Source organism: Protopterus annectens, chromosome 9.part0 (genome assembly GCF_019279795.1).
Source record: "Protopterus annectens isolate FY-2018-M chromosome 9.part0, PAN1.0, whole genome shotgun sequence".
Lineage (NCBI taxonomy): Eukaryota > Metazoa > Chordata > Ceratodontiformes > Protopteridae > Protopterus > Protopterus annectens.
In genome coordinates this window covers 807,986,646-808,001,754 of record NC_056743.1, presented here as the reverse complement: position 1 = coordinate 808,001,754, position 15,109 = coordinate 807,986,646, and the positions used below count along the sequence as shown (strand labels likewise).

The 15,109-nt window shown below is 43.4% G+C and overlaps 1 protein-coding gene across 4 annotated transcripts in view; it reads right to left on the bottom strand.

Moving 5' to 3' along the window:
- The window catches only part of SLC11A2 (solute carrier family 11 member 2), a 614,374-nt gene that overhangs the window by 83,481 nt on the left and 515,784 nt on the right, over positions 1-15,109 (bottom strand). For all 4 annotated transcript variants that reach the window (XM_044083456.1, XM_044083455.1, XM_044083459.1 and 1 more), the window contains one exon: positions 13,366-13,519. In XM_044083456.1, coding sequence (XP_043939391.1) covers positions 13,366-13,519 — 154 coding nt within the window. The remainder of the gene's footprint in view (positions 1-13,365; positions 13,520-15,109) is intronic.

Genomic DNA, 15,109 nt, shown 5'->3' with positions numbered 1-15,109 from the left:
CCACAGTGCAAGGTGTGTTTAGTTACCTGACTTGCAGAATGCATTAACTCTTGTAACTCTCTAGATTCTGCACAAGCAGGAAAGGAAGTTTTGTTTGAGGAGTTCCAGGATATGTTGCTGAAATTTTAGCATATGGAACTGACAATTTAGTGCCCTAATAGCAAGAGTAGCTAAGGTGTATACTTTTTTTACCCCACCTGTCTAGTGCTCGGGAATCCCTATCTGTGGGGGTGGGAATCTTAGCAGAGGTTGCTTTAATCCCTTTAAGCCCTTGAGAAATTACTTCAGGGTCAGCAGTAGGATTTTTAAATAGAAATTTGTGCGAGTCAGGGACTCTATAGCACCTGTCTCGTTTCTGGGTGCAGGAGGGGAGGGTGTCAGGAGTCGAGCTAGATTCCAGGCAAACATCCTCCACAACATTCAGGACTGGGGGTATGGCCAAGGGTCTGCGCTGTGGAAGATCTAAGAATTCCCAGAGTCTCTTTTTAGACTGAGGGTAGTCCCGACTCTCCCATTGGAAATGCTCCCTTAAGGTATGAAGGTTTTCCCCAAAGGAAAAATCCTCTGGGGGAGAGGCGGAAGGGATGGAATCCTCTGAATCAGAATGCTCATAAGTAGAGAAGGGTTGCATGTCTTCATATTCAGATGCATCAGAGTCATCAGACTCTTGTTCAGACAAAAGTACAGGGGACATATCTCTTTTCCTTTTGGAGGGGGTAGCTTGGCTTCCCCTGATCGGCATGATAAGGTCTTCAGCCATTTTAAGCATTTGAGACCGAGGCAAGGAAGCAGGTGCCTGAGATTCGGTCATCGGTTTCTTGGGTGTGGTTTATACCCTGGGCCTAAGAAACTTTGTTGTTTTTTGAAAGACTACATCAGTTTGTGTCGAGAATCGGTAGTGCGAAGGACTTCCTCGGAAGCTAGTGCTTGCTCAGCAGCTCTGGACCCATCCAAAGTAGAAATGACTGCAGGATCCTCAGTCGAAGAAGAGTTTTGCGGCAAACGGCAAGAGGGTCACAGTAGCGGCCTGCGAATCCACAGAAGCGGCATCAGGGGCTGCGAAAGCGCCTCACTGAGGACCGGAAAACTGACTAGCTTAACAGAAGCGATGTCGGTAGGTTTGGACCTGTGCGGTCTGTCTCGGTCCATCTTTACATTTTTTCAGAAGAGCTGCTGTCAGATGGCTTACCGAAGCCGTATCGCAGTTCGAGGACTGTAAGCGGTAATATCTAGCTACTATAAGGGCCTGACAATGGATAATTCTGGCATTGAACAAAGCACAGAAGTGACAGCGGGGGACGTCGTGGTCTGGGCCTAAACAAGTGAGCAGTAAGAATGAAAGTCTCAGTGTGGTATTTGGTTTCCACAGGTGAGACAATTTTTAACTTTTTCTGACATCAGTTAGTGCAAGAAAAAAGGATCCCCAATGGGGTACTTAGCTTTAGAAGACTTCAGCTTCAAATCAGTAGACGAAACTCAGGTAGCAGCTGACCGGCACTCGTGTGAACTGCTTCTGCTTCGGGCTCCACGGCAAGAAAGACTGATGTAATGGCATCAGCTGCCTTACTTTATACGACCTGACATCAGTCCTGAAGTGACAGCAACCGACGCAGAAATTTAAGCCTCTGGTATTCGGGCCAGCCGAGGGCTACCCTGGCAGGGATAATCCCAAATGTGATGAGTGCAACAGTGAAACACGAAGAACATCTAGCGCTGGCTCCCTTGGGACCCAGTTATGACCACCGGGTCTTCAGCAGGATTTCTGTACAGGTATTTGTAGGTATCTGGTACTCTGTAATACCTGTCTGGTTTACTGGGAGCAGGTGGGAGGGTGTCCGTGGCTAAACTGGATTCATGGAAAACATCATCCGCCACTTATAAAATGGGGGGATGGCAAGAGGTCTGTGCTGGGGTAGGTCTAGAAATTATCTTAGCCTTTTCTTAGACTGAAGGAAATCCTGAGATTCCCATTGGAAATGTTCCCTGAGGGTGTGGAGGGTTTCCCCAGAAGAGAGGTCTTCTGGTGTGGAGGCAGAAGGGATGGATTCCTCTGCATCTGAATCCTCATAAGCAGTTAGAGGTTGTTGTTTCTCTTCAAAATCTGAATAATAGGATTCCTCAGAATCTTGCTCTGTCAATAGTTCAGGAGAAGGGTGTCCTTTCCTTTTAGAAGTTGTGGCCTGACTGCCCCTGATAAAGGAAATAAGATCCTCTGCCATCTTAAGCATCTGGGCCTGGGGTAGAGAGGTGGGAGTAAGATGGTGGCTAGAGGTAGATTTTCTAGGGGTGGCCTGGCTTCTAGGCCTAAGAGTATTCATCAGTCTGAGAGAAATGGTAGTCGGGTGTGAAGACGTCAGTTTCTGACTAGAATCGGTAGTGCGAAAGACCTCCTTGGAAGCTGGTGCCTGCGTCGCGGCTCCGGACCCAACCGAAACAGAGACAGAGACAATCACAGGCTCTGAAGACGAAGACGATTTCTGCGGCATACCTGACTCAAAAAGGGTCTCGGTAGAGGCCTGCATAGCAATAGCATAGGGCATCAAGAGCTGTGAAAGCACCTCACTGAATTCCAGAGAACCGATGACCTGCTTAGTGGAAGAGTCATCAGAAGGCTTAGTCTTGTGTGGTCTGTCTCTATCTTTATCCCTATGCTTTTTTGGAGGCTCTACGGATTGTTGGCTGACCGATGCCATTTGTGAAGATGGAGGATGAAAATACCTGCCTACAAAAAGAGCTCTACAACGAATGGTTCTCTCGTTAAAGAGGGTACAGAACCAGCAATGGGAGACGTTGTGATATGGGCCTAAACAAGTGACGCAGTATGAATGGAAGTCTCAGTGTGGGATCTGCTTTCCACTGGTGAGGCAATTGTTAACTTTTTCGCACATTGGTTAGTGCAAGAAAAAGAGATCCCCAGCGGGGTACTTAGCTTTAGACATTTTCAGCTGTGATCCAAGCACTGGTAGCGACCGAGCGGCACACCTGCGAACCGCTTCTGCTATGGGCTCCACAGCAAGGAAGACTGACGTAATGGCATCAGCTGCCTTGCTTTGTAGCACTGATGACCTGATATCAGTCTACAGGCGACAGCAGTTGACGCAGAAAAACATTGTATTTGGGCCTACTGAGGGCTTCCACAGCAGGCATAACCCACAGGTGATGACTGCAACAGTGAAACACGAAGAACATCAGGGAGGAACATTATGCTGTTCTGTGTGTTGGGAAACAACAAGAATGTGGCAATGGGCAATGTCTTCTCACTGCTTTTTGAGAGCAATGCACATTCTGGGAAGTCCAATGCTCTAGCAGACAGGTTGAGCAGATCTATCCCTCTCCCTCATGAGTGGTTCCTTAATTAGACAGTGACACTTCTGATTTTCAGCCATTGGGGTCAAACTTGCTGCAATCATTTTGCCTCCCCCTACAACATCAAGTGCAGCAGGGTACTTTGCCCTTATCCCTCAGGAGGGGGAGTCACTGAGAAATGTTCCAATCCACAACTAGCTCCCCGGTATCCTGTATGCATTTCTCCCTACACCTTTCATACTGAATTTACCTCTGAAAGTATTGCCTAGAAAAGCTCTAGTGATCCATATTGCTCCTTTTTAGCCCCAACAGGTGTGGTTTCACTTCCTCTGAGCTCATCTGGTGTTCACACTCACTGAGTATTTGGGTACTGGGGTCAGCTCTAGATCTTCTCTCTCATCCATCTGGATTGTCTCACCTGGACAATCATGCCCTCAAATTAACTGCATGGTTTCTCCAGTTCTAATGATGGCTTGGCTTTCTTCCCAAGTAGTCCATCAGAAAGATTGTTTGTGGATAGCAAATATACTGGTTTGTGAAAGTGTGGCAATTTGAAATTTTGTTTCCAAATGTGCTCCAATAAATTACAAACTCTGTACCAGTAGAAGCTTGTACTTGACTGTATTCACGGTAATACCTAGTGCTGACCAAAGTTCGCCTAAGGTCCCCATTCCTTTTTGGTACTAAAAAGTCTTGAGTAAACTCCTAATCCTTGCTGGTCTTGGTGGGACCTCTTGGGTGACTCAGTTTCATAGCAGCTTTTCTATTTCTGATGTTGCTGCTTCCCTTTTGGAGGGTGGAACATCGGGAAGTTTCTTTAAGTGTAGAGGACAGTATGGAAAGGGGATGAAGTAGTCTCTGTTTATTATACTCTGCACCTAAACATCTTAAGTAATGGACATCCAGGCCTTAGGGTGCAGGGATAAGTGCTCACCAAATGCCTCCAGTAAGCAGCAGTTGGGCAACCATTCAGAATCTCTGATTAGGCCCATCTTAGAAAGGACCCCAAAAGCTCTGGTTTTACGAGCCACATCTGCCACAAGGGTGATGTCCACCACTAGAGGTCCCTCCTCTACTTTGGGGGGGGGCTTTCTCCAAGACTTTCAGTTATGAACCCTGAGACTTCCAGAAAAAGAAGTTATGTACTCACCATAATGTTCCATCTGTGTTGTCAATTTTCATTCTTCCTCAACTGTTGGGCTCAGATCCGACTAGGCCATTACTAAAGCTCGTAGTAACCAAAAAGCTCTCACTGATCCATAATGCACCAACCCTAATATACCACAGATCTTGTTTGCTTATTTTACCAGTAGTAGTATACATCAGTATGCATAAATAAAGGATACATAAAAATGTATGTGTCCTGTAGACGAAACTATATCAGGAGCTCAATCAAAAAGACAGTGGTGTCCTTAAAACACCTCATTCATCTGGATGTTTGTAGACATTAAGGGATGGGGTTTAGTTGGCAGGAAGTTGAGGAAGAAAATGGACAATAAAGATGGAACATTATGGTGAGTGCATTACTTTATCTGATGTCAATTTTTCAATCTATCCTCAACTCTTAGGATAGAGTCCCCAGCTACCAAGAATCCTGGATGGACTATAAGAAAGGATATTCCTGAGCACAGCTGAACCAAATAATGCTCTACCCCTCGAGGCCAGATCTAACTTGGTATGAGTAATAAAGGTATGAGAATTCACCCAAGTTGCTGCTGCACATATGTTGTCCATGGAAGCACTGGATAGAAAGACTGAAGAATTTGCCATGGATCTAGCTGAAGGGGAATTGACAGGTTTTGGTAAGTAAGACCCAATTTGTTGTAGACAAAAGAAATACAATCAATCAGTTAGCCATTTGGCTAAAGTCACTTTTGCAACTGGTTTACCCAGTTTCAAATCTGCAAAGGAAACAACTGATCTGCTTTTCTGATTTATTTTGTTCTATGCAAGTAAAAACATAATTGTCTGTGAAAAATCAAATAAATGCAACATGCATTCACCCTTTATTTGCGAATTTAGGAAAGAATACTTGCAAATTAATGGATTGATTGATATATAAGATTCTACCACTACCTTGGGAAGGAAAGAAGCATTTGTTAGTAGCATAACTTTGTCCTTATGAAAAATCAAGTAAGGAGGTTTTGAAGACAAGGCTTGAATTTCTGAAATTCTTCTAGCTAAGGTAATGGTTACTAGAAAGACAGTTTTCCAAATAAGACATTTAAGTTAACATTTAGCCGCTGGTTCAAAGGGGGAATGTATAAATGCCTGCATTACCAAGTTCAGGTCCCATGGTGGAGTAGGTTCTTTAAATGGGGGGGGGGGTTAAAAGAAGAAAGCCTCTCCAGAACGCTTTGTACAATTTAGCAGAGGCTAATGAAGAACCTTCAAATCCAGTAAGGAAATTAGATATTGTTGCTAAATGAACCTTGGTGGTAGAGGAACTAGCTCTTTCTTTAAAAAGTAAATCTAAAAATTCAAGTATGCTACGCATTACAGCTGAAAATGGATCTGTATAACTGTTGTGCCCAGCAAACAAATATTTTCCATTTACTTGAATAGAGTTTTCATGTTGAGGGTTTAAGGGAAGATAAAAGGATATGGCAGACGGGGAAGAGAGCATTCATTGTCTGGCTATTAACAGACCTGGAGAAACCAGGCAGGCCATAAGCTTGAGGTGTGAGATGTCTGCGTGAATCATGCCTTTTGGGTCAGACAGGAGGTCTGGAATCAGATCCAGAATCTAAGGCTGGTAAATCAGATGAAGTTATAGGAAGGGGAACCAAACCAGTCCAGGCCAGTAAGGTGCAATAAGGATGACTTTACTCTTCAACCTGGCATCTTTCTGCCGAAATTTCAGAATTAATAGAATTAGCAGGTAGCCATAAAGCAGACCAGAAGGCCAACTGTGAAGTAGAGCATCCCTCAGGGATTCCACCTGTGGGAGGACTAATACAAAGCAGCTGCTGCATTTGTTGTTTAGAGGAGAAGCAAAAAGATTGCAGCAAAGCTGGTCCCATTTAAGAAAATCGTGTGTCACTTTTTTGCTGAAAGACCCCTCAGGAGGTAGAAGAATGCACCTGCTCAATTTGTCTGCTATCACATTGGACTTCCCCAGAATGTGCATTGCTTTAAGAAAGTGGTTGGATGAGATCACCCATTGTCACACTCAGTGCTTCTCGACACAAGAGGTATGATTTGGTCCCTCCTTGTTTGTTGATGTACCAAACTACTGACATATTGTCTGTTTGAATAGCAACTGTCCCTGAAGGGAGAGCATTCTGGAAGGACTGCAATACTAACAGCACTGCTCTCATCTCTAGGACATTTATATGCAAGTTGGCCTCTTTGGGGGGGGGGTGAAGTGCCTTGTACTGTTTTCCCCAGAAAGTGACCCCAACCCCACCCTGACCAAGGATGCATCTGTGGTCACTATGGCCTTGGGCTGAGGGAGAATGAATGGAAGGCCTTGTAGAACCTGATCTGATAGAATCCACCACCTGAGAGTTCTCTTGCATGTCTAAGTGATTCTTATTTTGGCTGACATGCGTTGGTGAAGAACAGACCACTCTGCTGCTAACATCCAGTGAAGATTCCTCATGTGGAATCTGGCTATAGGTACTAAGGTTATTGCCGCTGACACTGACCCTAGAGCCTGAAGGACCAAATGGGCTGAGATCTTGGTACTGCTAATGATTTTTCTGACCTGTAGTCTGATCGTCTGTATTTTTCAGAGAGGAAAGGAAGCTTATTGTTGACTTCATGTTGAAAACTGCTCCTATGAATTCTAAACTTTGAGTTGGTTGTAAGTGATACTTGTCATAATATATGGTTATCCCCAGAACACAGCAAACTTGAAGTACCTAGTTTATTGCCCTTATTAACAGATGCCTGGTCAGTGCAGTAATGAGCCAGTCATCTAGATAATGAAGCACCTGGAATCTGTGTAGTCTCAAGTGAGCTGCTGCTACTACTGGCATACATTTGGTGAACACCCTGGGGGCTGTGGTGAGGCCAAAGGGCAAAGCTCTGAACTGGTAGTGACTGGCTCCCAGCAAGAAGTGTAAATACCTTCTGGATTGTCTGTTCATCTTTATGTGATACTACACATCCTGAAGGTTGATGGAGTACATTCAGTCATCCTTGCCCAGAAAAGGGAGACTGGACTAAACCGTGACCATCTGAAACTTTGTGTTGAACTAATTTGTTGTTGAGATCCAGAATTGGTCTCCAGTTCCCATTTTCTTTAGCACTAAAAAGAATCTTGTGTAAATTCCGGATTCTGTCTGGTGGGACCTCTTGAATGACTTTTCTAGCATCCTTTGTATTTGAATTGCTGCTTCCTTCCTCTGACTGGGTGGAACATCAGGAAGTTTTGTGGGGTTGAAGATGGAAGGGAAAAGAGAATTATATAACCTCTGGAAATGATCTTCTGCACCAAAGTATCTCTTATGTCTAGCCAGGGTCCCTGGTGCAGGGATAGTCGACCCCCAACTGCCTCCAGAGGTAGACAATCTGGCCTCCTTTCAGGAGCACTGCTAGGGTCGGTCAGAAAAAGAATCTCTAGACCCCTGGTTTGGCAGGTCTCCTCTGCCATGGGGATGGTATCGACCATTAGAGTCTCCCCCTCTGCCCCTAGTGGGACTTTCTCCACGTGTCCTGGAAAGGACTCTGGGACTTCCTGAACCACATCTTCCAACACCTTGTTAATTCCATGAAAATGATGTTTGAAGGGTTGAAAAATATACTCCCAGTGCAGAGAGGATCTTTCCATCATTCTCACACCTGGATAATATGCCTTTCACTTTAGGAACAAACAATTAAGTGCCATCAAAGGAAGCATTGACACACGAACGAGGACCTGAAGCGCTCCCCAAAATCACATAAGAGCATCCAGGCATGCCTCCTGATGGAAATGCTTGAACCCACTGCCATTGAGGCATGTTCGGCTGCATGCAATATGAGCCTCATGGATGAATTCAAAACAGATTGAAGAGTGGCCAACTGAGAAGCCACAGATGAATAGGCCTCTGCAGAAATGGTTCCTGAAAGGGAAATTGAAAGTTCTTTGATGAAATTCCTTTGTAACCTCGTAAAATGTGTCAAATAGTTCAGCGACCTAAGGGCAAAGGTCACTGAATTGTAGAAATGCTTCCAAAACTTGCCCATTGCCCTAGAGTCCCAGTTAAGGGGATGAAGAGAGGAACTCTGTTCAGCAAGTTCCTTCTTGGTGGCTGCAGCCATGACCATGGCATCCATGGGTACCCCCTTCAGCCAAAATTCCTTCTCCGAAGGTGAAGGCAGAATCCCATCTGGCCTTTTAGGTATCAGTTTATTTGCGTCAGGCTCCTTCCATCCCCACTGAGAGACCAACTCAATGAGCTCGTTGGCGGGCAGAGTAACCCAGGAGGTAGATGGGCCAGCTCAGAATGCCTCCAGAAATACTGACTCCTTGGGTGATGGTTTGCTGGGGAGTCCAACCACCTCTTTGTTTCAAGATCTAAAGAAAGTCTCCGAATGAGATGTCTTCCGGAGGTGATTGTGGGGACCCTTCACCTTCATCAAACTCCATATCCTCAGTGACTAACTCTTACAGAGAGTCTAAGTTCCTCCTCTTACACTTCCTCTTCCTAGGGTCCTCCTCAGTGGGGTGTTCTGGGGAGGTGTCGGAAGAGACTATAATACTCTGCTGGGTAGTCTGGAGGTCTCGGCTGGCTGCTCCTGTGGCATCACATGAGGAGGCTCTAAGCGCAGAGACATCTGAGAGGTAGATTGGAAATCTGAAGGGGTTGGATGAGTCAGTCCTGTCAAAGCATAGAAAACTCTCTTCACAACCTCAAAGGCCGACCGCCCCAGAGACGGAGAGGGCCTTGGAGCCAGGAAGACAGGCTTCTGGACCATTGCCCCATCCCACCTGAAAGCAGTCTTTCCAAGGAGGAAGTCCGGGCTGAGCTACCCAGTGCCAAAGCCCAAAGGTACAGACACTGCTCTGAAATCCTCAGAGTCGACTCAAACGCCTCAGATCTGACATGGAGGCTCCTGGCTCCAACAGCCTTCTGGATCCGAAAAAGTCAAAGCCAGGGCAATCACAGTCAGCTTCATATCTGATGAAAAAGTTGTCTTCAGATCAGAGTCTGATGGACCCAGAAGACTCAGATCCAGGGACTCAACGCAACCAAGGGAATCAGAGGAGGATTGTGGGATGTAGTGGTCAATGGATAGGCTGCCTGACCCAAATCAGCAGGCACCAATAAAATACCCATCTGGTTCAGCACAGAGATAAATTTCCTCATCATCCAATCCACCTCCTCTTCAATCAAACTCCTAGATGAACGAGATGATGCCAGGGAAGGGAATTTTGCATGGCACCTCTATAGGAAAAGAGAAGGCACAGGATCGACTGATGGTGAATACTGGGTCATAGGCAAAACTATAGGACACTTAACAGTTGGATCAGACAGTTTTTTAGTTGGATCCAGGGATGTCGAATCAGACAATCTCTTTCGTTTCAGATCCAAGGGGGGGAGGTATGAGGCCTCCTCAAATCTAATTTGGATCTTTTCCTGGAAGGCTCAGAGTATGGAGGTGCATATGTTGAAGGAACAGGAGATTTGGACTCCTTAGTCTTCTGCTTGGGGGACTGAGCCCCTGCAATAGCCTCTCTGAAAGAAGGCAACATACATTTTAATATTTATAAAGTTGCAGAAGATAGAGCAGTCTTCCTGAAGGTGGTGTTGTGGGCCTAAGCAACAGAGACTGTGGACATCTGAAGTAGGTAACTTATACCCACACTTGGAACACTTTTTAAAATCTGAAGGTCCTTTCTCAGCCACTCTAATGGCAAAAACAAACATAACATTTCTTTTTCTTTTAGGAAACAGAAGAGTAAAAAAGGAACAGTGATTACCAACAATAGTAATGCAGAGCACACTTGTATAGAGGATACCAACAATGGTAACAGAAGATATACTAACACTATAAGGCTAATCTGTCCAAAGTCTGAGACTCCCTGTTAGGGATGGATAGTAGAATTCTCTTCAGCCAGTTCCTTCTTGGTGGCTGCTGCCACCAACATAGGATTAACCTCTAGACCACTCCATAAGTGTGACATATGATGTGTACAAATTCCAAAGGTTTTGGTACACTGGCTAAACATTGGGCTATCCTTGGCAAGAGATCCCTTATGTAAAGAATACTGAAACAGTGGTATGAAAGGATATATTGGTATGATGGTCTTCCACCCAGCACCAGCCACTCAACACACTTTTTCCCCTTACGCGTACAGGGTTTATTCTAGGCCCTTTGACAGCATAGCTGTTATTCAACCCTCTTAAAACAGGAGGAATCCTGCCAAACTATATTCCAGGCTCTGACTACATACATGTACAGACACAAGGGAAGAGAGGAGGGGAATAGACTTGTGCTCTGTTTAGCAAAGACATTAAATACAGGTCTTCTATGGCAAGATTCTGCAGCTATGATTCCAGCTCTCCCCATGCATCAAACAAGCATTTGAAGTCAAAGGCCTGTGCCATTAGCTCTAGCACAGGATCACTCAACGATCAGTCCTCAAATGAGACCGATCTTGAGGCAGGTGCAGGAAAGGGTAACGCTAGTCAAGAGTTTTGCTGATTCATGAGAAGATTACTTCAGGGGCTGTTCTCCAAGATTAGACTGGATGACCCTAACTAATCAGGAATGTCTATCATAAGATTGGGTATACCAATTTTGGCCCTTCACTAAAATGTTACACTAGCTAAGGCTCAAGTCTTCACTATCCAAGGATAAGCTGTGGTTCTGCAAGGACAAGAAAGTTGGTCTCAGTGCAGACTTAACTCCAGCAAGTCTAGGCCTCAACAAGTCTTCTGAATGATGATCCTCGGGCAAAAACTTCATCCTAAATTTAGACAGCATGGAGAACCCTTCCACAGGTCCCTGGGTGAGAACATACCATGGAAAATGCAAAACTAATGCAAATGTCAGCAGAAATGTAAAGATCAGAAAGAAAAAATAATGGCATGCAATAGCAATACCATGGATTGGGAGGTGAACTATGCAACAGGCAAAAATGAAATGTCATGCTAGACTCAAGGATCAATATGCTGCTATAGCTAACATGTCAACATTGTGCTGTGCACTCATTAAGGATAGATGGTCATCCCCAAACATGTGACTTTCTAAAACTGATATCACATTCTGATGTGGCGGAAAGGATGATCCCAGACAAAGGACTCATCAAGGAGGATCTTCAATATTACAGGTCCCATTCCAACAAACCACCATGTCTGTTTCTCCTACTGTCTATCCCTACTCCATCTCTAGTCTCCCACCTGTCTTTGTGAAATGTGTTCTCCTCTCTCTGATAATGTATAGATGCCCAACTTTTCTAAGTCATTGCTGAGAACTGTTGAAGGGTGTGGGGGAGTTGGGTTAAATCTAGACTGCGAGCATAAACCAGCCTACTTTCCATCTGAATGCAGAGTCTCTAGAACTGTACAAAGTATTCTAGAAGTGACCTTACAAATGTCTTCTGCAATAAAAGAAGCTAACTTCCAGAATTCACTCTTTGCATTATGCAGGCCCCATATCTTACTGGCCTTCACAGATTTTAATTTTTTTTCTTAATTTTACTGACTGGGTTCATCCCAGAAGGTATATTCTGGAATTAGTGGCCTGAAACCTGCATTATAAGAGACTATAAAGTTGAACCCTGAGGGGATATTCAAGTGCCTTTTTACATATAGCAAAGTAGGATTCAGCTGAATTACTACCTACGAATCCTTTTCCTTCTCCATCTTATTGAATGTCACCTCACTGAGGCTTTATGTCCATAGTGTGGATTGCCCCATCCAAAGGATATAAATCTGCAGTTTTAACATTAAATACCCGTAACTTATCTGCCCACAATAACACCCCATATTCCTCTGGTTTCTATCCCACCTATCCAACACTATGTACTATTTTATCTGTGCTCAGCATACAAGCTTTTCATCTCATCAAACCTACTGATGCTACTGCTACATTAATTTTTCCCAATATTTCTATAAAAATGAATACCCTATGTTTCCATTTAGACAGTCAGTTTCAATCTACTCCATTATTCTAGGGTCCAGCTCCATACCCTTAAGTTTTCCTACCCACATTCTGAGAGGTACAATGCCAAAGGCTTTTATGAAGTACAGATCCATCACAACCACTGGGATCCCCTGGTCCTCCTCAGGCCTCAGTGCTGACCCAGCCAGCAGAACTAACATTTCTGTGGTATAAAGTCATAATGTCAGCTACCAGTCACAGAATTACTACTTAAACTCCACCAACCTTCCATATATATATTTTTTTCATAATTTTCCTCAGAAGATAAGTGAAACCACCAAGTTTGACAATTATGATGTGCCTTTAAGGAGAACCACTGTGGCTAACCTTCACTCTTTGAGCATCAGTTACTAAAAAGGGACAAAGTTATACTAATTGTTTACAAACCATCACAGCCAGCTCTTAGTGCCCTAGTGGGTAACCCAACTGGACCTTGTCCCTTTATTAATTAACAACTCCCAAGCTGTTACTCTCCTTCTCTAGTCACTCTTTCTATCCATTAGGCCCATCTGTATCCATACTTCCTCCACCTTTTCATTAACTTCCACCTTGTTATTATTATGGAAGTAGGTAAAACATGTATTCAATAATGCTGAGTGATATGCAGCATTTTCAAACTTTCTATACTCCCCTTCCAGTAATCTCATACAAGAACACTGAGTCTTGCTCATTCTTCATCTAGGCAATACTACAGTTGGCCTGAATCTGAACACAGATATCCTGTGGACACTTGATCCATCTACTCTCTGACCTACCAAGATCTAGGCTTGGACCTGGCCCACAGCATTACTGCTTCTGATACTATATCTCACTGGAGCACTACTGATCTAATAATCTTTTTTATGTCTCAAAGTATAGCTAGAAATAGCAGCATATTTTTTAACATGCAATTTTTCATTTCCTTCTCTCACGATTATAACACAATATGCACATTACTGGTGGAAATTTCTTATGCCTACTTACCAGATAGGCCACAAAACTCAAGTATGCTACAGAAAGGACAGCAGCAAGTACATAAAGGGCAACGTGCCCCAGGCTGGTGACATAGACCACAACGAAATACATGTTGATGCAGCAAACTATAAATATCAGTATGCCTCCTGCAATCTTCCAGCCGCTGGGAGAGAGAGAGAGAGAAAATGTCAGTACCACACAAGTTACTTAAAAGGTATTCCAGAAACATACCTTCTAATTATACATTGCTTTACTTCATAAACTTCCATTTTCTATAAACTTTAAATAAGAACTTGACAAAAAACTGTGCCAGAGTTCTGGGTTTGTTCAAGTCAACAATTTTGAAATACAAGCAGAAATCAGAGTTAGGGTAAAAATACATGTGCATACACTCACAGGTGCACTCGTATTATAGCAAATGAAAATTATTGATAGTGGAGTGCCAAGTAGTTTCACAAAACAAATTACAATAAATTTTAAACAAACCTTAATATTACAGTCATCATGGCCTTAATTCAGTAATATAATTAAAATCACCACTTCACAAAATGAAGTCAAAGAATGCTCTTATTATACAATTCTAAAACATGGATAAATATATGTAGCTATAGCAGAAAAGCAACAGAAATGACTGCACTGCTCTTTTGAATACAGAACCTTTTTAACTTTACTCTTCACAAAGTTGGTGTCAAACATACACAATACCAAAGTGGTGTTCTGACTACCTGTGACCAAGGTGCTGGACGGCCATATAAAAGCTGCATGAAAGAAAAACATTTTGAGAGAGCTTAGCACTCAGCAGTTAACCCAAACTATTTTACACCATCAGAGTGCCTTGTATTGCTGCTCATCCTTCCAAGATTTTTTTTTAAACTGCCATGACAAAAAGTATGCTTCTTGGGTAACAGCACTTAACAGGTGAATCAAACATGCTGCACTTCCTGAAACACAGCTGCATTAGAGAGAGAAGGGTTTAAGTTTATTTATCCAAACTGGTTTGGCCACTTGCGAAAGTAGAAGTGCTTATTTTCTTCCAGAAGATTTGCTAACTTGCATCAACAGCCAGCAGGGACCAGAAGATAAACATAGGTGGTCAAATTAGGATCAAATTACTTTCAGTTACAAAATAATGAAAAACTGCTACATGCACTTTTGGCAAGGTAGATATCTTTTTCTTGTACAACTGCACACAGAGATTGGTTTGGCCTTGGACTACTGTTACCAAGAGGTAGCAGACTGCGTCAAAAGATGCAAGGAACAGATGGTTTGTAAACTTGTACTTCATTTCACTTCTCTCTTACGACTCTAAATCAACAGTGGACTTTAGTAAAACATTTTAACAGCACTGTGCGACTTTGGGACGTTGGAAGGGTAATTATGCTGTACTTTGCCTAGTGGTGTGTTACATATGATCAGGCCTTTTTTTGTCTTTCCTTCCATGCAGTGTCAGTAAGACTTGGCATTTTCTTTTCACTCTTACCATTCTATACACTTATCAGTGCTTTTGCACTGGAAAAAAAGTTCAGTTTTATGTCCTGATATTACACAACTGCAGCGACACTGGTGATTAGCCTAGTCTTCTTGCTCTACTGATGTTCACTGACATTTTTTAGCTCTGAATGGTTGCTGGTTTTACAGCAATTTTCAATTTTTTTAAAGTCCACTGGACTTCGAAGATGGCTGCACACTGATCAACTGCTTAACTTTAGCTCTCCCAGTGTGAAAACAAACTTAGAAACAGCCAGCAATATTG